This window comes from Panthera tigris, chromosome X (assembly GCF_018350195.1).
Source record: "Panthera tigris isolate Pti1 chromosome X, P.tigris_Pti1_mat1.1, whole genome shotgun sequence".
In the NCBI taxonomy this organism is placed as follows: Eukaryota; Metazoa; Chordata; class Mammalia; order Carnivora; family Felidae; genus Panthera; species Panthera tigris.
Window position 1 is genome coordinate 53,331,253 of NC_056677.1, and position 25,300 is coordinate 53,356,552.

General features: G+C 38.4%; 1 protein-coding gene across 1 annotated transcript in view; it reads left to right on the top strand.

The window, feature by feature from the left end:
• Positions 1-347: 347 nt before the first annotated feature.
• The window catches only part of HEPH (hephaestin), a 91,236-nt gene continuing 66,283 nt past the window's right edge, over positions 348-25,300 (top strand). The window contains exons 1-8 of the mRNA XM_042974171.1: positions 348-368; positions 11,113-11,315; positions 13,407-13,651; positions 17,647-17,859; positions 18,994-19,176; positions 20,276-20,530; positions 22,396-22,564; positions 23,782-23,918. Of these exons, the coding sequence (XP_042830105.1) occupies positions 11,140-11,315; positions 13,407-13,651; positions 17,647-17,859; positions 18,994-19,176; positions 20,276-20,530; positions 22,396-22,564; positions 23,782-23,918 (1,378 nt within the window). The 5' untranslated portion in view covers positions 348-368; positions 11,113-11,139. The remainder of the gene's footprint in view (positions 369-11,112; positions 11,316-13,406; positions 13,652-17,646; positions 17,860-18,993; positions 19,177-20,275; positions 20,531-22,395; positions 22,565-23,781; positions 23,919-25,300) is intronic.

A 25,300-nucleotide genomic window follows, 5' to 3' on the forward strand; every position in this document is an offset into this window, starting at 1 on the left:
GATGAGGAACCAGTGGCTCAGAAAGGTTAAGTAACATAGTTCAGAAGAAACCATGTAGGATACAATCGCTAGTCCTTCTGACTTCAAACACCATGCTTCTTATATTAGATAGTGAGCTACCCTGTGAACCTCTCATCTAGCCATCCTAGGGCCATGCCTTGTGATTATCCATACAAAGTTAACTTGGAAATATCAATTAGGTGAATTGATAAATGGATGGGTTAGTGAAAGTATTTGAAACTTTAAGGACTTTTTCTTTCTTCTTTTTTTTTTGTTATTGAAGTATAATTAACATACAGTGTTATATTACTTTCAGGTATTTACTGTAATGACTCAACAATTCTAAACATTGCTCAGTGCTCATAAAGGTAAGTGTACTCTTGATCTCCTTTATCTATTTCATCCCTCCCTTCAACCACCTCCCCTCTGGTAGCCACCAGTTTGTTCTCTGTATTTTAGAGACTATTTTTTAACCTTTTTTTAAAAAAGGACCTCTTCAGGCCCTCTGCCCTTTTTTAAATCATATTATTTGGTTTTTTGGGGGTTTTGGTTTTGAGTTGTATAAATTCTTTTATATGTTTTGGATATTAATCTCTTATTGGATATATCATTTATAAATATTTTCTCCCATTCAGCAGGGTGCCTTTTTGTTTTGAGATTTAAGGGACTTTTAAGTACATTCTGGTCTTGTGTTTCTCAAATGTTCTTTTAAAGCTATCAACATTCCTTGCTGGTGCTCCAGGGTTAAGCACATTGCCTGGGTGGGCAGCCATACAAGTGAGAAAGTCCCTAGGTACCCTTAGCCCTGACCAATTTCTTTCTTTTCCTAGCCTTACCAGAAAAGCTACACTTTCATCTTCCATAGGTAGTGGGCATTTACTGTAAGATTCTGTTTGGGTCAATAGTTTTGCTGTCAAAAATAATTTTGAAAAATGATAAATCTAGACCACCTTCTTCATTTTACAGGTGAAGTACTGAGTCCCATAAAGGCAAAATGATGTATCCAAGATTACCTGTGTTTTCTTTAGTAAAATAACTAAAACTTAAAACCAGCATTCATGAAATATTCTTTTTTTTTAAATTGCAGGGAGAGACAGAGCATGAGCATGGGAGGGTCAGAGAGAGGGGGAGACACAGAATCTGAAGCAGGTTCCAGGCTCTTAGATGTCAGCACAGAGCCCTGATGTGGGGCTCGAACTCACAAATCACAAGACCATGACCTGAGCTGACCTAAGCTGAAATCAGAAGCCCAACCGACTGAGCCACCTAGGCACTCCAAAATACTCTTTTTTTTATTTTTACCATGAATTAGTACAACTTGTTTTCTAGGAAGAATTTAGATTAATTTCTTTATTGAAAAATTTGGAGTGATAACTTTTTTTTGGAATTTTTTTTTTTTGCCAGATATGTGCTAAATAGCTCATATGTATAATTTTATTTCAGTTTTCATAAAAGCCTTATAAAATAGGTACTATTATTATACTCAATTTTACAGAGGGAAAACTGAGGTTTAGAAGGATTTAATGACTTTTCCAAGGTCACAGGCTCAGGAAGTTGTAGAGTTGAGATTTCAATCCAGATTGTCTGATTCTAGTTTCTGTGCTCTTAATAAGTTGCCATGTTGCAAGTGTTTATATTTCAAAGCAGTCTGTAGTGGGGGTATTCAAACTACAGCTTGTGGGCCAAATCTGTCCTGCTTCTTGTTTATGAAATTAACTTTTATTGGTTCATAGATATATCCAATGTGCTGCAATAGCCTGTTTTAATACTTATGACAGAGAGATGCTATATGTTCTCCAAATAAAATATTTACTAACTGTCCTTTTACTGAAATACTTTAAAAACCTCTATTCTATAGGTATCAAGTTAAACATTTTTTAGGTGTCTCCTGAGGAAAAACACCAGAAATATGCCTAGGATTTGTAGAAGAGGTAGGCATTGTGAGCCCTGCAGTAAATTGCTGAATGAATAAAACAAGCTCAGAAACCTAGCCTCTCTGCCTCCTGCAGTCTTCATTGTGTTGGCTTAAGTGTGTCTATATGACCTCTTTCTTGTTGTCTTTTATGAGTCACAACAGAGGCCTTATCCCTTCCACTCCCTGTCATAAATGCCTTAGAGCCTGGACTTGGATCTCAGCTTAATGGGTTTGATCCCCACCTTCCCCTTTAACTCTAAGGTCTGCATCCGTGCCAGGTAGGGAAAGAGGCAGATAACTCCAAGGGCTGCTGTAGCCTGATCCAGCTTCCTTTGATCACTAAGTATTTCTCAGGGAACTCTAGCTTGCGACTCCACCCTTCTCCCTGTCAGTTGCTTCTACTTGGCTAAGCCTGGGGTGCAGTCTGTGAGGGCAGCTCCCAAGTGTCTAGGCACTCTTAAGCACCTCCACTGGTTTATGAGCCAGACTTTGCCCCACCAGTTCAGTCTTTAAAGTCCTCCTCCCTGGACGCTGCTCAGACACTTTGAATCCAGGAGAGAAAGATGTGTCAAGCCTGACTGGAGAACAGCATCTGCTTCTAGCCAAGATCTGTCATCACAAAGTAAGGATACTAAGTGGTGGAATCACCATCATACCTGTCTCCTTCTTATACCTTGTTCTGTTGGGTAGATGCAGTCCTTTCCAAAGAGGCATGAAATTCTCTGCCTTTTCTCCACAAATTAGTCAGTACCCATTCTTTCCTTATACTTTGCATTTTTGAAATCTCTTTTTCTTCTACTGTTAATATAAATAATATGCTGTCTTCATGGAATCCCAGATATGTTAAGTTTATAGAGCTGGGAGAGTCTGTATCTAGTTCTATGCCTTTATTATGCAAATGGAGAAACTGTAGCCGGGAGGAAATAAGAGCCTGGGCCAAGGCCAAATGGCTGATTACTGCCAGAGCAAACCAGGGCTGGAACCTAGGGCACTTGACTGAGGCTAATCACTTTCCACTACTCTCTCTTTCCAGCAGGGACAAGGATAGCCTTTTTTTTTTTTTAATCCAAACTCCAGTTTCACTTAGAAATTTTAGGACCCATTTACTTTTTTTTTTTTTAGTTTTTCTTTTTTAATTTAATATTTCCAGTTATTCTGGGTCTTCTCAGATTTTAGGATGTTGACCTATATTCTAGCTACATCTGGTCTCCTTGACGGAAAAATGTTGGTAATATAGTCCTGGGTTTTCACTGTAGGAGTTGCTAGAAATTGCAGAGGTAGAACTAATGTACATAAAAAAAAAAAAACTAGCAGTAACTGGTGGACAGCAGGCACATAATTTTGAAGTCACTTTTCCTAACTCAAAAAGGTCCTCTGTTTCTCCCCTTAGCAGCACAGTGTGGTAGTGTGGCAGCTAAAAGTCTAGACATACCCAGTAAAATCCCCAACTCAACTTTTACTTCCTGTGTGACCTTGAACAAGTTACCTTCTTTCTCAAAGACTGGTTTTATTCAATTGTAAAATAAGAATAAGAGCAGCCTTTTCACAGGATAATCATGAGACTTAAAGAATGCATGTAAAGTGGTTAGCCTAGGGCCTGACACGTAGGAAGCTCTTTTGTTTTATTACCAGATTCATTTTTCTCTATTACCAAGCAATGATTGCCTCAGAATAACAGACATGGCTGATAACTGTGCTTCACAGCAAGAAGGAAAAAATTTGGCGGTGGTGGGGCCCCTTCCCACATTTAATAATCTTTGCAAAGGGCCCCATTACTGAAATAGAGCTGCTGGAATCTGTGAGCTTTGAATGGGCAACTGGCAGTGCATTCTCCTCCCCTTTTCAGCAAAAGACCAACTACCAAGCTTCAAAAACAAAAATGAAGCCCACCCCCTGTGATTCCTCCTGAGATCCTAACCAGGATTTGGAAAACACCCAGATATGGTCAAAGAACCAATCTAGTATTTTGTACCAAACCAGGATAAACAAGACATTCCAATATAAGGCACCCAGCACTGCCCCCTCGTCCATTCACCCCACCCCAGTAACACCACCCAAATTGGAATCTTGGACTTAATTTATGAGAAAGGCTCTGTAACCCAGGATACTGACTGAACAGGGCTGGCTGTCTCTTGCTGGGGTCTGCAGTGCAGCATCACTAGGCTGCCTGACATGAATATGGAAGGATTTACTCTAGCAAAGGTAAGCTTTCTTTCTTCCCTTTCCAAACCCTACCTCACCTTCTTTTCTTTGTAAAACCTTTATGTGGCTGGATTTAGGGGGATTTTTGGCCACTGGAAGAGAAAGTCAGTGGCAGAGAAGTTGGAGGAAGCTTGGCTAGGTGTGCAGGGAAGTTAAAGTGAACAATAGGCTCCTTTCATTCCTTTGGCCAAAATGACCAGGACCACCCTGTCTTAACTGCTTCAGGAATGGTTATGGAGTTGTAGAGAGTAGTTAATTTTCCTGTTGAAATAATGTGCTAGTAGTCCTCTGTCTCACAAATTGAGGAGTTTATTGATGTGATGGATCTGAAGACTAACGTGAGAATCTCAAATGCTTGAAACAACCACTTGGTTTCGTGTTTTGAGATCCAGATTGGCATAGACTAAGCCAATAAACGATAGCTGAACCAAACTATCAGCTTAAAATCTAAATTATTTCTCATACATAATGTCTAAATAGTAGAAATATTTTAGAAAACATGTTTTCAAATTCTGGCTTTGGCAGTAACTGGCTGGTTGACTTTGAGCAAATCCCTTCACCTCTCTGGGGTTGAAATAAGATGGTTTCTAAAAGTCTTTATGGATGTATGCATCTATAATGCATTCAGTCTTTTTACAGAGCATCTATTGTATTCCAAGCCCTTTGCTAGGGTCTCAAATCCATCTATTTATTTTAATTTCAAAATACTCCTGTAAGATAAATATTCCTGTTTTTGGATGAGAAAACTGAGGCTCAGGGAGGTAAAAGTGATTTGTTGAAAGATCACATAGCTATTACAGGCAAGAGGAAGAATTTGATTCTAGATCTTCTGATTTCAAGTTAGTTTGCTTCTATGATACCACAATTGGAGTATGAAGAAATAAAGCAGTCTTATTACTACAAATGCAAATATGTAGTGGAATCATATTGTCCCAGGAATGATATAAAGGTGATATGCCAGAAATTATTGCCAGGCTGAGGTATCAGGACTCTTAGGTTCTAGTACTAGTTCTGAGGACTTTAGGTGAGTCCCTTCCTTTTTGGGCCTCAATTTTCCTACCTCTGGCATGCTAGGATACAGTAATAATGATTAAACAATAATACAAATTGTATTTGTACTATCTGGATCCTCTTGGGGCTTTTAACACTCCCTCCATTTTCCGTCCCAGAAAAGAAAGGCTTATACCTATTGAAGGTGAGAAAATCCCTATATGGAATCTATTTTTTTTTTAGTTTTTATTCAAATTCCAGTTAGTTAATATACAGTGTAATATTAGTTTCAGGTGTACAATTTAGTGATTCAACACTTCTATATAACACCTGGTGCTTATCACAAGTGAACTCCTTAATCCCCATCTCCTATTTCACTCATTCCCCCACCCCCACCAACTCTGGTAATCATCAGTTCATTTTTTACAGTTAACAGTCTGTTTCTTGGCTTGCCTCTCTCTCTCTCTCTCTCTCTCTCTCTCTCTCTCTCTCTCTCTTTTTTCCCCCTTTGCTCATTTGTTTTGTTTTGAGTTACAGAGTGAAGAAAGAGCATTAAACCTTTAAAAAACAGAGAACCAAAAGGTCAGTTTTGACAGAGGGTTCTGTTAGGAAGGCTGCTGAGATTAAGACAGGCTGCCAAGAGTAGCTAAGAATTCCTGTGTTCGCTTGAGTGATCCTTTCACTCTAGAATAAACCTGTCCAGCCCAGTGTAGCCCAATGCAGAGAGAAAGATGGAGGGAGAGAAAAGAGCATTGTCTTGTTGAAGGAAAAACTTGCAAATTCTAGGGAAAACAATGCAATTTGTCCTGGGTAATGGGGATCAGGCCCACATGATACTGAGATGACAGGAAGATAAGGTAAAGGAAAGAGAGGCTTGACCTACTGATAGCTGACCTTCCCCCTAAGGCTATTTTCAAGTGTATATTAATTAAACTATATCTAATTCCAAGTAGCCCAAAAATTCATTCACCCTTTCTCTTTCTCTCTTTCTCCATCTCTCTCTCTCTATTTCCCCCTCTCCTCCTTTGGTCATCTCTTCATTCCTGTTTTCTTTCTTTTGATTTTATTTATTTCTTTTCTTTTCTTTTTTCTTTTCATCCAGGACTCTTGCTCACCTTGCTTATTTCATTTTTTTTTTTTACCTTTCCCTCTTATTTTCCATCCTCAGTCTGGCCTTTCTTTAAGACTTCCTCCTGTGGACTCAGCTGGGAGAAAATAGCCCTGCCCAAGTAAAAAGTTTACATAGGGTTTTACATCTTTTACCTCACTAGATTTTCATAGCAAACTTTTGAGGACCCCAAAGGAGAGATTATTTCCATTTAACAGATCACCTCCACTTATAGCTCAGGATATTAGGTGACTTGCTCAATATCACAACTAATACATGATGATTCCAGAACTATAACCCTTTTTTTTTCTAGAATATGAAAACTTTCAGTTTTACCATTAAATACCCAAGGAGTTTTATGGGTTTTCCCTTTCTTCTATTCTTATACTGTATTGTAAAAACAAATTAAAAATGACAACAGTAGCAACAACAAATGCAGTTTTGGGAAGAAAAAGAGGACTAGCCAGTGTGTTACAAACTAAAAACTAATATTTATCAGATGCTTATTAAGTACTCAATGCTATCTCATTCAAACACAACTGAAAACAGTACTCAAACCTGAGTTTATCTGACTCAAAAGTTTTGATTTTTTTCATTATATCATGTTGCTTCCAAAGAGACTAATCTCAGCCATATACATATACATGTACATGTATGCTTAGTATGTGTTACTGTGTATCAGAACTTATGAGTGTGTACATGTTGTAGCTATCTATAAAATGTTAAAGCTTCATGATCCTGTCAAGTTTCATTTCTAAACCTGTTTCCCATTTGTAATAATAATAGCTATTAATACTTTTTGATTACTGACTTGGGCAACTTGATCACTTATTTGTGTCCTATGAACTTACAGATTTTAATTTATTTAATACTCAAAGCTACTCTGAGATGTAACTAATAGTATTAATTTAATTTCAAAGATGAAAACACTATGTCTGGAGAAATGAAGCAGTTTATAAAATCACAGAGCTTGGAAAAGTGGAGCCAGGATTTTATTTAGGTAGTCTGATTTCAAACCCTGTGCACTGGATGAAAAATGGGGAAGACAATCCTTATCTCACAAAAGTTTAGAATTAACAAGATGGCAGATATAAAAACCATGCTGTATAGTGGGAAATGCTAGGCAAATGCTAGGTAGCATTTTTCTCCCAGGATTTATTATCTAGTTCTTCTGGTCATTAGTCACCATCTTTTAATGCTTGTTCATTGTATGCTGAAGATCTGTACTGGTTTATTTATAGAATGTTTTCACATTTATTATGTACTTCTCTAATGGTGAAACTCTTACCTGGGGCAGTTAAGTGAGTTTAAGGCACAACAGCTTTGCTGGCATCTTTGCTTACACAAGGTCTATGTTATATCCAGACATTTGTTGAATTAAGACACTCCCTTCCTGTTGAGTGTTCCAAGGAATTTGTGTGACCATATGTGGTACTATGTGTAGACACATGTAAATGCACCTGTGTTTCATTAGTGAATGTGAGTATTGGCAGAGTGTGAGAGCTTAAAATGACTTTTTGAGAGCTCTTTATGTAAAATATTTTTTGTAGTTCTGCAATTTGCATTTCATTATATTCTCAAATATTCTGACCCCACAAAAGTAGTAACTATATAATGCAGCTCTATTATTTTATAGATAGGGAAACTCAGGCTCACTAAGGTGATGTAACTTGTGTAAAGTCACTCTTTAAATCAGTGGCAAACTTGAACTAGTGTCAACTGGTGGAAAAAATGTATGTTTGTGTCACTTTATGACACTCTAGTAGTAGCTGTTTATGGCATACCTGCAGAGCCCCCATCACCATTTTTGGCATAAGATACACAAAGACTTCTAAGACATGATGTCCACCTCCAGAGAGTTTATAGTCCAATTTGGGAAATAAAAACAGTTCATGAGGTAGCTCACAGAAAGGTAACAAAAATACAAAGTCTGACTTAATGTAATTGGGTGTTATAGAGAGTAAGTAGTCTTTCAGAGGACACTGGTATAGAGAGCCTACAAAGGACCTTCTGGGAAAGTTAGGATTTAGATTTGCCTTAGAGTAGAAATATAGAACACATGGTGTGTGGGGACAGTGCAGATTATTAAAACAAACAAACAAACAAACAAACAAACAAACACTATAGCCAGGGGGGAGAAGGAGAAGAAAACAAGCAGTTACTTTCTGTTATGTTCTAAACTCTAATTGTACTGAGGCCCTTTTGTGTAAGTTTTCAAATTTATTTCTCCAACATTGATATTATTATATATATTTCATAGGTAAGGAAAAAAAGTTTAGCGTGGTTAAATATTACCAAAGGCTACCCAACTGGTCAGTGGGAGGCCTAGGTTTTGGAAAGAAAAATCCAAGAAAGGTCCTCCTCTATATCAAGGGCTTTCTGCCAAATGACATATGGAGACTGGGGATTAACACTTTGGCCACTGCTGTGTAGGGAAGGGCCTGAGATTTTGTAGGCAAGTCTATTGTTCTGTTTATTAATCAAGGTAAATATCTAGGCCTAGCCCGAATAAATATCTGGGAATTTCCTATCCATATGTGAGTCTGTGCATATTTTCGATTTTCTATTTTTGATTAACAGTCCCTATCTCATGAGTGTAGGACTAGGATTTAGTGAAATAATTTATATAAACCACTGAACATGGTGTTTAGTGTATAGTAACTTCTCAATAAATGGGAGTTTCCACAATTATCATAATCATAAATGATGTCAATTCAGTGTCTCCCTTCCAATATGAGTTTGCATGTCTGTTTCTAGAAGTGATTATAGCTACATGTGATTGCATGTTTCAGAATGTACAGGGTTTTCCCAGATATGGCTATGGATATGGCATATTCATGTTGTCTGTGTATATATGTATGTGAGTGTGTAAGTATATTTTGTGGAAAGTGGTATAGTAAGGTGATTAAGAATATAGACAATGGAATCATAATTTCTGGACTAACAACCCAACTCAACTGATTGTTAATGAGGTGACCTTGTTCAAATTACTTTACACTTCTATTCTGTAGTTTCTTCCTCCATAATGTAGGGATAATAATGGCATATGCTTCATAGTGCGGTTGTGAGGATTAAAATATTTAATCTACATGGGCTGCCTAGGTGGCTCAGTCAGTTAAGCGTTCGACTTCAGCCCAGGTTATGATCTAGCGGTTTGCGAGTTCAAGTCCCGCTTTGGGCTCTGTGCTGACAGCTTGGAGCCTGGAGCCTGTTTCGGATTCTGTGTCTTCCTCTCTCTCTGCCCATCCCCAGCTGATGCTCGCACTCTGTCTCTGTCAAAAATAAATAAACTTTGGGGCGCCTGGGTGGCTCAGTCGGCTGACTTCGGCTTAGGTCATGATCTCGCAGTCCGTGAGTTCCAGCCCCCTCTGTGCTGACAGCTCAGAGCCTGGAGCCTGTTTCAGATTCTGTGTCTCCCTCTCTCTGGCCCTCCCCTGTTCATGCTCTGTCTCTCTCTGTCTCAAAAATAAATAAACTTTAAAAAAAAAAGTTAAAAAAAAATAAACTTAAAACAATTTAAAAAAAGATTTAATCTACATAAAACACATGGAATAGTGTCTGGCTTATGCACACTCAATAAATATCAATTTATTATTATTATTATTATTATTATTATTAAAGTACAAAGGCTCTGTGTGACAGTGTGGTTTTATGTGTGGATGCAAGTGCGTGCATTTCTGCTTTTAGATAAGATTGCATAAGCTTATGTATGTGTATTTATATTATTGTCTGTGTTTCTGAGTTTGACTGTAGCTGTGTATGGTATGACTGAATGTTTCATCCCCCCCCCCCCGACAAGTCTAACATCTTGGCTGATGTACTATGAAAACCTAGAATGAAAGCCTGGAGGTTTTTGTTCTCACTCTGACTCAGGATTGGTCCAATAAAAAGGGTTTGTGCATTGCAGAGAACATTTCATCTGAGAAGTTAATATTTCCCTCACATATTCTCACTAGTTTTGTTTCACTTTTCACTTTTTTGAAGTATAACATATATGCAGAAAAGTGCACAAATGCTAAATTTATAGCTCAATATATTTTCCAAGTTTATAGCTCAATATATTTTCACAAACTGAATACACGCATGTAACCAGTATGTGTAGATCAAGATACATAACATTACTTAGAAGCTTTTATCCTCTTCTTTTCTTAGTCACTTTTCCCTTCCTAATGGGTAAACACTCTCCTGACTTCTAACAACATAGATTAGTTTTGCTTGATTTTGTGCTTTACAGAAATTAATTCATATAGAATGTACCTTTTTCTCTGGTTTCTGGTCTTGTTTCTTTCTGTAACATTACATTTGCGAGAGACATCCATATTTTTTATGTGAGGTTGTAGTGGGTTAATTATCATTGCTATATAACATTCCTTTGTATGAATAAAATGCAATTTAGTCATTCATTCTAGTGTTCATGGACATTTAATTATCATTTGTTTTTAAAAACAATTCAAAGAGGATGGGAAGTGGCAACAATGAAAAAAGAAGAAGAGGAAGAATTGGTGACTTGGCTTAGGTAATAAGTGAGTTAGTGGCCAAATCAGGTTTCTAGTGCCTGTTTCCTGATTCTTGGGCCAGAGTACATTCTTACTTTTATACTGTTGAAGGAACTCTATCCAGATTTCTAATCTGAAAGAAGTGATACATAATTATCACTATAAGTGACCTTTTAACTTTGCTCTCCAAAGTCCAGTATACAGAGATTATTGAATGTTTCTTGAACTGAAAGGGATCAGGTAAGGGAGGGAGAGATTCTGGGCTAATTGGTTTTTGCTTTCTCAGGCACTTGGTTTGGCTCTTGCCTTTTTAGTTTTCCAGACACACACAAAGCCCTTTTGTTTTCTTTCTTTCTTTCTTTCTTTCTTTCTTTCTTTCTTTCTTTCTTTCATACCAGCAGCTATTCATTTGCCTGTTTCCCAGAGTTATGTGGGCCATGAAACCAGGCCATCTCTTCTGGGCTCTGTTGTTTCTGCAACCTTTGTGGCCCCGACTGACTGATGGGGCCACTCGAGTCTACTACTTGGGCATCCTGGATGTGCAGTGGAACTATGCTCCCAAGGGAAGGAATGTCGTCATGAACCAGCCTCTGGACAATGATACGTATGTTTAATCATTTGTGCAATTATAGCTGGGGGGGGGTACCACTGAGCTCAGGAGGTAGCCTTTTGAAGACCTTTTTTCAGGTTGTGGTTAGCCAGCTCCTGATCTCCATGGCCATACACCCAGTGGCACGTTTCCTGGTAAGATGGTTAGTTGACTCAGGTGCCAGCATCCTATATGGAGTCTGCTTTTCCACACTGAAGTGTCCCAGCATTTTTAGGGTCCTAAAGGTAATTCCATATTCTCTTGATTCTAAAATGTTATCTACAATGCTTTCAAAGAAGAAAGAAATGTGAAAAATATACAGTATTTCTAAGATGTATGTGATGGAACCATGCTACCATAGGTCGGTGTAACTATATTGATTTCAGATATGTGAAAATTTGAAAAATTATGGTAATCCTCAGAATCAGGTAACTAACAGTAATGGCTATCACTATGTGACACTTTCTCTATGACAGTCACCATACTAGAAATTTACATACTTTGTCTCACTTAATTCTCACAAAACTCTAGGATGTGAGTATGAATATCCTCATATTATAGATGAGAAAACTGAGATTCAGGAAGAGCAAGTGACCTGCCCAAGTCCCACAGCTAGTAAATGGAAGGGCTGGAATTTAAGCCTGGGTAAAGTGAATACAAAATTGGTACTCTTCTCACCATTCTGCCTTTCACAGTTTCCATAAGATTAACCTTTCTTTTTTAATGGTTATTTTCGAGAGAGAGAGTGATAGAGAGAGAGAGAGAGAGAGAGAGAGAGAGAGACAAAGTGTGAGTGGGAAGGGCAGAGGGAGAGGGAAACACAGAATCAGAAGCAGGTTCCAGGCTCTGAGCTATCAGCACAGAGTCCAACACGGGGTTCAAACCCATAAACTGTGAGATCATGACTTGAGCCGAAGTCGGACACTCAACCAACTGAGCCACCCAGGCTTCCTGAGATTAACCTTTCTTAATCTTAGAGGCTTGAAGATTCTCCACAAATATCTATTGGGGGAAAAAAAAGAAATGTATTAAAGAATCTTTTGTGATCCTGAGTCACTTTGTCTCCCCACAGTGTCAGAGTTTTCTAAAGTTGATTGTAATGCCTTAGAACTCTATAAGAAAAACTAAAGTAAGACTAGCAGCTATCTTTTTTTGAAAAACCACCTTCCTATCCATCTAGTTTTGGAGTAACAGTCTTTTTATTAAAGGTGTCCTTGAGGGATAACTTTATTATCTTCCATTCCCAATACTTTGAAATAATAGTTAACATTTATTAAGCTGTTACTATTTTCCAGGCACTGTCCTAAGCTCTTTATGTATTTAAAATTTTTTAGTCACCAGTATCGACTGGTACCATGATTACGTCCATTTTACAATGGGAAAAATATGCATAAAGAAGTTAAATAACTTGGGGCACCTGGGTGGCTCAGTTGGTTAAGCGCCCAACTCTTGACTTTGTCTCAGGTCATGATGTCACAGTTCATGAGTTTGAGCCCTACATTGGACTCTGTGCTGACAGTGCGGAGCCTACTTGGGATTCTGTCTTCTTCTCTTTCTGTCCCTCCCCCACTTGCTATCTCTCTCTCAATCTAAATACAAATAAACTTTAAAAAAAAAAGCTAAGTAACTTTCTCAAAGTTCCACAAATTTGTAAATGACAATATGGGCAGTATGGGAATCATCTGGCTCCAGAGCTTGTGATCTTAACCATTATGCTAGAAGACCTCTCATATATAGCAAGATGACTCAAGGTCAGGTCATATGGATTGGGAGTTGATCACCTAAAAAGAGTGAGTCCGTAGTTGCTGTCTCTTCATTACTATATATTAGGTTGAAGTGTGAAATTGCCTTTTTTTTTTTGTAGTTTAAAAGTGGTCAAATATAAACAATTTAATATAGTCTAATTTCAATTTTATGTAGTTGAATTTAATGCTTCCCATTGTCTAACAGTTAGATTCTAACCTAAAGCTTCTGTGTTTTGATCAGTACAATCACATCTTCTCTTAAACAAAAATAGACATTTTTTGGTCAGCTCCCTCTGGAAAGGGTCTCCAGATGTTTAAAAACTGTGGCAAAATTGTGCATCGTTCTTTTCTTTCTTCCCAGAGTAGCTTCCAGCTTCTTAAAATCTGACAAGAACCGGATAGGGAGCAGCTACAAGAAGACCATCTACAAGGAATACAGAGATAGCTCTTATGTGGATGAAATAGCCCAGCCTACTTGGCTGGGCTTCTTGGGGCCAGTGTTGCAGGCTGAGGTGGGAGATGTCATCCTTATCCACCTGAAGAATTTTGCCACTCGTCCTTACACCATCCACCCCCATGGTGTTTTCTATGAGAAGGACTCAGAAGGTAAATCAGACCACCCTTTCTTTCTCCTATCCACAACAAAGACTGCATTTCTTTTAGTGTCATTTTAGAGAGAGGAGCTGGGAATGAAAATAATATTTAATCTCCTTATTGATCTGAATTGGCAGGGTAGATAATATGGAGATTCAATCTACCTTTTATCATAAAGAATTACTTGAATAAGATTTTTTCAAAATTTTATTTAAATTATAATTAGTTAAAATATGGTATAATATTGGTTTCAGGAGTAGAATCTAGTGATTCATCACTTATATATAATACCCAGTGCTCATCAAAACAAGTGCCCTCCATAATATACATAAAATATTTGACTGTACTTTGGGAAGAGAAGAGTGAGCTTCAAATGTAATGGAGTGTTATTCTAGTGTCACAGTCTTCTTTTTTTTTTTTTTGCATCTATATACCACATTTAATATAATTTACATATGTTTAATTTACTTATATGTTGAGGTGGGTTTTACTTGACTAGTTAACATATTATATTTTGTAAACATTTATAATCCTAATTTCATTATTTTACCTTAACATTTTGAACAGCACATTCTTTCTTCTGAATCTTAAATAATTCCATAAGCCCTTGAAAAGCTTAGTGACCATCAGGTACTGTGCCCATGGGTTTATTTATTTATTTATTTTTAATTTTTAATTTATTTATTTAAATTCAAGTTAGTTAACATAGAGTGTAGTATTGGTTTCAGGAGTAGAACCCAGTGATTCATCACTTAAATATAACATCCAGTGTTCACCTTAGCACAGTGTCACAGTCTTCTGAAAGGTCCGGTTTTCTTCTTAAGAGGAAGTTCAGTTTACTAATCTGTAACCCCCATCCAATGGCCTATGATAATGACACAACACTGAGTGAGGGAAGTAGAAGGGAATCAGGTTTTGACTGGGCCACTAACGCCCTGTATCACCTTGGGTAAGTTATTTTCCACAGTTTTCTTCTCTGTAGAATAGGTAAGTGGACCAACTGATCATTAAGTTGGATTCATTTAAAAAAGTAATTCTAATATAGTTAACATTCAATGTTATATTAGATTCAGATGTACAATATAGTGATTCAACACTCCATACATCATCTGGTACTCATCACAAGTGCCCTCCTTAATCCCCATCACTTAAGTCATCCCCCCACCCACCTTCCCTCTGATAACCATCAATTTGTTCTTTATAGTTATGAGTCTGTTTCTTGGTTTCTTCCCCCTCCCCGTTTTATTTCTTTTGCTTATATGTTTTCTTTCTTAAATTCCACATATGAGTGAAATCACATGGCATTTGTCTTTCTCTGACTGAATGATTTTGCTTAGCATAATACTTCATAGTTCTATTCATGTCATTGCAAGTGGCAAGATTTCATTCTTTTTATGGCTGAATAATACTCCATTGCATATATATCTATATATCTATATATCAATATCTATATCTATATATCTATATCTATATCTATCTATCTATCTATCTATCTATATTATATATATAAGCAACAGAAATAAAACGGGGAGGGGGAAGAAACCAAGAAACAGACTCATACCTCTATAGATATCTATATTATAGATAGATAGATATATAGATAGATATCATATCTTCTTTATCCATCCATCAATGGATGGACATCTGGGCTGCTTCCATGTCTTGACTATTGTAAGTAATGCTACTATAAACATTGGGGTGTATGTATCCCTTTGAATTAGTGTTTTTGCTCTACTCTAGAGGAAGGGGGTGGGTCCACACAGTGCTGGGTCCTTTAAGACTTCAAGTTTTGAATCCCAGCCATGTGCCAAAGAAGCACACAGGAGAGCTGTGGTGCAGGGTAAGTTGACTGATCTTGCTATTCTGTGATGGCTGCCTGAACAGTGCAGGGTGTGAGATCCCCTGTCTGGGAACAAGAGATTAGGGTGGTGCCATTTCCCCCCCAACACCAACAGGATGGGACCTCAGAGCAGCACAGCAGCCTCCAGTGTAGGCAGGGCATATTTACACTAAACCCACCCCCCTGTGCCTGGAAACTGCATGTTTACTAGAACAAGACTGACTTTAAGCCAGCACAGAATGTCTCTCCTCTAGAAGACCAGCATAGGCAGCACCCAACATTCACTAAATATACTGAAAATTGAGTGCTTCAAAATGACATCTGCAGTTCTGGTGGAAATAGGTCCAGGCTTATTTTTTTCCTGTTTTTTCCTTTCTTCTTCTTCTTTTTTTTCCTTTTTTTTTTTTTTTTTTTTTTTTTTTTTTGAAGCAGGTTCATAGTTTCTTGTTTGTTTCATTTCCTTTTCTGTTCTTTTTTTTTTTTTTTGGTCATTCTTCTTTGTGTATTTTCTTTTTCTTTTTACTTTACTTTTTTTTCCTTTATTTTTCTCTGGAATCGACTGTATAGTTTTTTTTTTTTAATTCGCTGCTTTTTTTAAATTCCCTTTCCATTTCTCTTGTTTTGGGGAATCAGGATTTTTTCCTCCAGGCTTATTTTAACAATCAAATCAAATCACACCTATTTAAATGTCCAAACACTTCCCATTAAAAACTCAGCAGAGGACTGACCAGTGGGAAAGAGCAGACAAAACACAACAGCAGAGTGCACACAGCATATACCAGAAATACTTCTTGAAGTGCCATGTGACCCCTTTTTAATATAGCAGTACTCTCAGTTTCAGGAAACATAACAAGCTTTTAAAACATGCAAAAGGCAGAAACTTAGCCAAAATGACAAGAGGAATTCTTCCCAAAAGAAAGATCAAGAAGAAATCATAGCCAGGGAGTTGCTCAAAAAACATATAAACAATACATCTGAACAAGAGTTTAGAACAACTGTCATAAGACTACTAGCTGGGCTTGAAAAAGGCATAGAAGACACCAGAGAAACCCTTACTGAATAGATCAAAGACCTAAAATCTAGTGAGGCTGAAATAAAAATTCTATAACTGAGATGCAAAACCAACTGGATTAGTCACAATGAGGACTGAAGAAGCAGAGGAGAGAATAGGTGATACAGAAGATAAAATTGTGGAAAATAATGAAGTTGAAAATAAGAGGTAAAGTAAACTATTACATCATGAGGGGAGACTTAGGGAACTTAGTGACTCCATAAAATGAAACAATATCTGTATCATAAAAGTCCCAGGGGCAGATGAACATGTAAAAAGGGGCAGAAGGTTTATTCAAACAAATTATCGCTGAGAAGTTCCCTAATCTGGGGACAAAAAAAGGCATTCAAGTCCAAGAGACACAAAGAACTCCCCTCAAAATCAGCAAAACCCTGTCATCAGCTTGACATATCAGAGTGAAACCTGAAAAATACAAAACTAAGAAATAATTTGGAAAGCAGCTAGGGACAAATGTCCTTAACCTACAAGGGTAGACACACATATGGTTAGCATCAGACTTGTCCACTAAAACTTGGCAAGCCAGAATGGAGTGGCAGGAGATATTTCACATGCTGAATAAGAAAAATATGCAGCCAAAAATTCTTTATACAGCAAGGCTGCCATTTAGAATAGAAGGAGAGATAAAGAGTTTCTCAGTTTTTTTTTTCTTTTTCTTCTTCTTTGGGGTCGATCCCCAGTAGTGTGATTACTGAATCATAGGGTAGTTTTATTTTTAATATTTTGAGGAACTTCAGTCAGCTTTAGATTGAAATTCTGTAATTGTCTATTTTCCAAAGAGGGCCTGAAGAAAGGGCGGTGGGGCAGGAATTCTGTCTTCTTTCTTGCTTCTATGCCATTGGTTTTGCACGAGGATACTATTGGATCAGGCTGTGCAGCACTTTCCATGGCCACAGCTCCTTCTCCAATGGCTGGCACCTCTCCAGGTGCTGGGAGGTTGATATAAAGTCTGTGGTTCTTTGGCTGGATATTACCTGAACAGGTGCCCTCTTCAGGTGTGAGGACCACTGTCTCATATATCATCCCTTTCTTGGCCTCTATATCTGTTACATTCGTTCTCACTCACCGAGACTGGGCATGTGCAATTTCATTTTCTAGGCTCCCTATACCCAGATGGCTCCTCTGGTCAGCTAAAAGTTGATGACTTTGTTCCCCCGGGAGGCAGCCACATTTACAACTGGACCATTCCAGAAGGCCACGCACCCACTGATGCTGACCCAGCATGCCTCACCTGGATCTACCATTCTCATGTAGATGCTCCACGAGACATTGCTACTGGTCTCATTGGACCCCTTATCACTTGTAAAAGAGGTACAGACCCCATGGGTGAGCTACTGAGATGTGGTGTGGGATATTTCCAGGAAGCAGTGATGTGTGTTGGAACACCTACATATTAAACAGCAACCTCAAGGAGTGTTAATCCAGCACCTTTATTTATTATTAGGAATAAACCACGCTAAACTTTCTTTCTAATATTTTCTTTTATTTCATTACCTTTCAAAAAACTTTCGGGGCACTTGGGTGGCTCACTTGGTTAAGTGTTTGACTTTGGCTCAGGTCATGATCTTGTGGTTTGTGAGTTCAAGTGCTGCATCAGTCTCTGTGCTGACAGCTTGGAGCCTAAAGCCTGCTTCAGATTTTGTGTCTCCCTCTCTCTTCCCCTCCCCAACTCTTCCTCTCTCAAAAAAATAAATAAACATTTAAAAAATAATAATGTTTTCTTATTTTTTCTTACTTCATTTTAAAACCTTGAATTAGTAATGATGAGAGTCAAGTAACATAAAAGTAAGGTGTGCACTAAGAGTTTAAGTGTGATTTATATCAAAAGTGGAGCCAATAGGATTTGGGGAGAACTGGAACTTGGTTGGAAATATGATAAGTTTAAGTACTGCCAGGCCCAGAAGACCTGGGTGTTGCAGAAGTATGGTCAGATTAAAGCCCTGGGTTGAAGGCATAGGTAGGGATGGTGGGAGGGATATTAATCGTATATGCTTAACCTTCAAGTCCTAGGATCAACTGAATTGGGTTTAACGGGGGTAATAGAAATTTGGAAATCAAAATTAGCAGCAAAAGGGGTGTCAGGGTGGCTCAGTCAGTTAAGCATCTGATTCTTGATTTTGGCTCAGGTCATGATCTCACGGTTTGTGAGTTTGAGACCCAGTTGGGCTCTGTGCCGATAGCACAGAGCTTTCTTTGGATCTTTTCTCTCCCCCTTCTTTCTCTCTGCCCCTCCCCCACTTGCTCTCTCTGTCTAAAAATAAATAAATAAACATTTAAAAATAGGAAAATAAAAGAAATTATCAGCAAAAGGCCTCATCTGTTTTCCTGTTGACAACAGACTCTTAAGTCACCCTGTCTTGCTATTTCTTTCTTATGAGTACCCTTTGCAGGTTACTGTTGCTAAGGAAGGGATGTTTTCAAGGGCATCTTTCTTTCTTACTCTAGGAACCCTGGATGGGAATTCCCCTCCTCAGCGGAAGGATGTGGACAGTTATTTCTTCCTGCTCTTCAGTGTGGTAGATGAGAACCTTAGCTGGCATATTGATGAGAACATTGTCACTTACTGCTCAGACCCTGCCTCAGTAGACAAAGAAGATGAAGCCTTTCAGGAAAGCAATAGGATGCATGGTGAGCTGGGAGAGGGTGGCCACACCATGACAGTGAAGACTGATGGAGAGTTTGTACTGGGCCTAGCATTTGGTGGATACTTTCACATATTTGGTTCTTTTTAACTTCACAAGAACTTAAAATAGTAGGTGTCTTTTCCCTGTTTTACCTATAAGGAAACTGAGGATCCAGGATTACAGCTAACAGATCTGTCAGCTGTTATCCAGCTAACAGATAAACTGCACAGCTAAAATTCTAACCCTTATCTGTATGACTGCACAGTCTGTGCTCTTGCCATTAGATGCCCTGCCTTCTAATGTGGAATGGCCTAGGTTATCAATTCCAAAGTCATGTACCATATGCTCAGTCACTCAGGGTGAGTGTTGCCCACCGATACAATTAGTCAACATTTCTTTGTCCTAAAAAGGTTAGAAGAACTACCCACTTTGTGGGGGAAATGGTTGGCAATGAGGTAGTTGATCATCTTAATTAAATCTAAAACAAACTAAAGACACAAAAGCCCTGAGTCATGAGCAGATAACTTATTTTAGTAATAGAAACAATTTGATTTTATTTTTGTTTAATTAAGAAAGGGATTTACTTCTTCTCAAAGCCAGACAATTCCAAGGGGAGATGAAAACTCAGATGGAAGATGTAGGGATGGCTTGCACAGTTCAAATTTATCTTTAGTGTAACAACAATTGCTTTTGATAACCATGGTAATTAGTTAACTTGACAATTGTCCTGTGGAAATTTCCGAAGGAAATTGGCCTGGAATGAAAGATTAGCTTGAAAAATAAACCCCATTCTTTAGAAAACTTCTTCAGATTTCTGGGTTGGAATCTTGGTTCTATCACTTAATAGCTCTGTGGCTTTAGGAGAGAAGTAACTTTATTTCTCTGAGCCTTGGTTTTCTCGTTGTTTGCTTGAGAGCAACAATATCTGCTTATTTCCCAGGAGTGTTTGTAAGGTTTTAAATGAAATAAAGCATATGGTCAACATAGTCTGCTTTTTAAAAATTTATTTAAATTTTATCTATTATTTTTGTCCGATGGCAAACCTTCTCCCATTAGGCTGTATTTTCCTAACTCTGATATTTTATTTGGATTTTTATTTGCAGCAATCAATGGCTTTGTTTTTGGTAACTTACCGGATCTAAGCATGTGTGCACAGAAGAGTGTGGCCTGGCACTTGTTTGGCATGGGCAATGAAGTAGATGTCCACACAGCTTTCTTCCATGGACAAATACTAACCATCCGGGGCCACCGCACTGATGTGGCTCACATCTTTCCAGCCACCTTTGTGACTGCTGAGATGGTGCCTCAGGAACCTGGCACCTGGTTGATTAGCTGTCAAGTGAATAGTCACTTGCGAGGTGAGATTAAGCAACTCTGACCCTTGAAGTATAGAAGGGAGACGGCATTAATGGTCATCAGGTGTCTGGAGCCATAAGATAGGTCTTTCAGGTGGGACAGCTAGGTATAAAGAATGAAATACTAGACTAGAATTCTGGGACCTAGCCAGGACTTTCCCTAGCTCAGCAGTTAACATGCTGTCCTCTTTGCTCGGAATTTGAAGGAATTAAGATCTGGAGCAATTTGCAGCTTATTGAACAGGGAATGAAGGAGAAATTAAAGAATAGTAAGGCTTTTTCAGGAGATCATAGAGTACTGTGAGCAAGTAGTGATGCTCTAGTTGGGAACCAACAGTTATAGGGGTAGAAGATTTGGTTTTCAGAGAGAACATTGTTGAAGTAATGACATAGTGCATTGAGGAGCATCAAAGGAGAGGGAGAATATATGAGACAATGAAGAGCACTAGATGAGTGATTAGAAGGTTTGAGATATTGTCTCACCTCTGTGAAAAACTCACTGTATGACTTTGGAAAAGTGTTTTCCCATGTATAGACCTCATTTTCCACATCTATAAAATTTGTTAGATCATTGCTAGCTCTTTCTTTTTTTTCTTTCAAATTTTTATTTAAATTCTAGTTAGGTAACATATAGTATAATATTGAGCTCACACTTTCTAGAATGATTTGATATATAATAAATTAGGTGGATCTCAGGAAGGTAATATGAGCCAGCCAGAAAAACCTGAACTCAAATCTTGGTTCTACCAGTTGTTTAATTAACTTTGGTTGAGCTCAGGTAACTTCTCTGAGAGAAGAAAATAAGCATTCCAATTTGCAGTTAAAAGATAGGATTATAAATCTCAGTTTCACCATTGACTAGCTGTGTAATCTTGGGCAAGTTTCTTAACCTCTCTGATCCTTAGTTTTCTTCATCTGCAAAAGGGCACATTAAAAGTCTGTTTCACAAGACTTTTAATCCTCATAATCATATGAGGATTGAAGGAGGTAACATGTAAAGGTAACATAAGGTATTATTATCCGTTATTACTATGCATACCTCAATGTAAATTCTTGCACATTTGGAGATACTATTTATAATTCAAATTTTCCTGGGGTGCCTGGGTGGCTCAGTTGGTTAGGCATCTGACTTCAGCTCAGGTCATGACCTCACGGCTTGTGAGTTTGAGCCCCGCATCAGGCTCTGTGCTGACAGCTCAGAACCTGGAGCCTGCTTCAGATTCTGTGTCTCCCTCTCTCTTTGCCCCTCCCCTGCTCATGTTCTGTCTGTCCCTCTCTCTCTCTCTGTCTCAAGAATAAACATTATTATTATTATTATTTATAATTTGAATTTTCCTGACATTCCCAAGTCTGCAGCTTCATCTCTATGTATAGAAGAATTTCCATTATTTTGGGAACTTTCCAGTTTACATGTAACTTACTTCCCTTTTTCTTCTTACTCCTCTTTTTAAAAAAATGTGATGCTCCTGTCAGCCCAGTGTAGACTTCCCTATTCTCATTTACAAAACAGGGGTTAAAGCTCAGATCTAGGAAGTGACTGGCCTAAGGTCATATAGCGAGTGATAAGGATTAGATTTGAACTCAGGTATTTCTGACTTCAAACTCTGTGATGTTGCTACAATGTAAGCCTTTTGAAGAAGCAAGAATGTGATCTAGTAAACAAACAAGTGGTGGTGAGCAAGTGAAGGTACTTGAATTCCCACATGGAATTCCCACATGGAATGCTCCCTTTCTCCCAGTCACGCTGTTAAGGAGTAAAAGAAAGTGGCATAGTGAAGGAGGGGGTAACAGGAGAAGGAGGAAGGTGGGTCATCTGGGTATACGACCTGTTGGGTAGAATGGATCCAGCCATTATGTTCTTCCTCCAGATGGCATGCAAGCACTCTACCAGGTCAAGTCTTGCTCCATGACTCCTCCCATGAACCAACTCACAGGCAAAGTCCGGCAGTACTTCATTGAGGCCCGTGAGATTCTATGGGACTATGGCCCGATGGGGCATGATGGGAGTACTGGGAAGAATTTGAAGGAGCCAGGCAGGTAAGAGGCAGTGGGCTTCCTCCCCCAGCTCCTGGGACCAGACCACCACCTTTTACACCCTCTCAGAAATCTTTCACTTCACTTAGACGTTACAATCATTGTCTGGCTGGAATTACATGACACAACTCTTAGCCAAATTCTTGTGGTCCCTTAGAGAGTTTGCTCTTAGGAAGCTACAAAGATTTTTGTAGGGTTATGTCATATTCTCAGCAAAGGATCCAAGTAGAGTTTGAGATTGCTCCTGTTATGATCCCAGGCCACATTCAGAAAATAAAACTCAAAAGAAACCAGAACAGTTGAAATGGCATTTATCCAATTCTTCTTTATTTGACTCATTGTTTACCTCATGGTCCTTTCCTTTCTTTTCTACAGCCTGAAGGAGGCAATTGAAAAGGAGTGTAAAAAGCACTGTGAGAAATGTAGGAAAAGTGGGAGAAACCCACCTTGTAGCCATTCCATTCTCATCCTTTTGGAAGAACTTCTCCAAATTCTTCTACCTTACCCATGAATCACGTAGGGAAAATAGAGCAGAAGGTTAGTTCCCTATTCAGTTGCTAGGCCTTAACTTATACTGACTCACTGGGCTATCAGTGATTCCAGATCTTTTACAGAAGAGGTACTTAGAAAATGACTAGGAGAGTTTTGGGAGGAATATTCTAGGGCACCTGTCATGTTTATTCTTCTAGTGAGAAATAATGGAATGAATCTGCAGAAACCATAAGAAAGTAGGAACTTGGATCTCAGCATAGCTTCTAGAATCTCCAACTGTGCTTGCTAAGTTTTTTGGCTTTCATTTTTAAGTTAAGAATATTTTTGATTAAGGTGAGAAAGGATCTTGAATACATGAGGATAATTAGGACATGTATAAGGCTATGTAACTTAAGAGGGCAGAACTTTTCCCATCGTCTGGAACTTGCAAAGGGAAGATTTCAGTCTACTATAAAGAATCCCAACCATTAAAACTCCAATAACAAGAAGGATTTGTTTTCTCTGAAAATAAGTCCACTGATCTTTGAAAGACTCAAGCAGGCAGAAGCTATATATCACTAATTAGTGGTGTCATCAAAGGATATAACTTCACTGTGTGGAATTTAACCTGGGTTATCCCTGAGGTTCTTACTAAACATAAGTACCCATAACTTAATGAGACCAAGGATGAGGTGGGGATCTATATGATACATAATTAAATCATATGACATTTACCTCTTTATATCCAGTGGCTCAGATAAATTCTTCCAGAAGAGCTCCAGTCGAATTGGGGGCACTTACTGGAAAGTCCGATATGAAGCCTTCCAAGATGAGACATTCCAGGAAAAGGTGCAGATGGAGGAAAATACGCATCTTGGAATCCTGGGTGAGGAATTCTTAACATATGAAATTCATTTACTGGAACCTGAGAACTGGTGAGGACTTAGACACTGGAACCTGGGGCACCTCAGAGGTACACTTGAAACAAGCATCTCCCAAACCGAGTCCTGAGGGATGAATATCTGGTGAAAAAAAGGTTACAAGTCTGAAAGTGTTTGAAAAACACTAGGTTAAACGTGGTCAAATAGTGTTTGCTGCAGGACTTCTCACAAACTTGTATTTATTTTTGTCCATCAAAAATATTCAAAATGTGAAGAATATATAGAATTCATCATACTTAATTACTGAACTTTTTATTAGTGAACATCTTCTGGTAACACTGTTATACAGATCACACTTTAATTTTTTTAACATTTGTTTATCCTTGAGGGGGGGCAGAGAGAGAGGGAGACACAGAATCTGAAGTAGGGCCCAGACTCTGAGCTGTCAGCACAGAACCCAACATGGGGCTTGAACCCACGAGCTGCAAGATCATGACCTGAGTTGAAGTTGGATGCCTTACTGACTGAGCCACCCAAGCGTCCCCAGATTACACTTTTAGAAGTGCTTCTCTAGGTATATTTCTGAAGGGATATACAAGGCAGTAAGACTGTTCAGGTTCCTGGCAATATGAGGCCAGGAACAGATTGGCATGACATGCAGACATGCTTGCTATGGTGAGGGATATAGTACAAGGTTTAAAGCCTGATACTGGATAAGGCATCCAGAAGAATAATATTCAGTAAATCACAGATATAGCAAAGTTGGGTGTGGTTTAGCCACTTGGTAGAGCCAGGAAGTAAAATAGATTGGATAGAAGAAAACTTTTGTAATGAAAGTAATGGAATTGGCCATGTTCTGGGGTTAAGTGTGTGTCAGTTGATTCTAGGAAATGTGAACATAGACAACAGGTCTTACATCTGCTGGACAGGAAGATACAAGGAGCAGAAAGCCACTTTGGGAAAGAAGGTGGGCCCTGAGTATGAAGAAGCTATCATTAGCTGGTGTCCAGTATGAGTTTCAGTCTTCTTTGTTCTTCAACATTTTTATTGGGAAAACATACATATAGCATAAAATTTAACATCTTAACCATTTTAAGTGTACACTTCAATGGCATTAAATACATTTCATAGTGTTGTGAAATCATCACCACTATCCATCTTCATAAATCTTTTCATCTAATGAAACTGAAACTTTATATCCATTAAACAATAACTTCTCATTCTTCCCTCTCCCTAGTTCCTGACAACAACTGTTGTACTTTCTGTCTCTATGATTTTGACTACTCAAAGTGCCTCATATAAGAGGAATCATGCAGTATTTGTCTGTCCATGACCAGCATATTTCACTTAGCATAATGCCTTCAAGTTTGATCCACATTGCAGCATA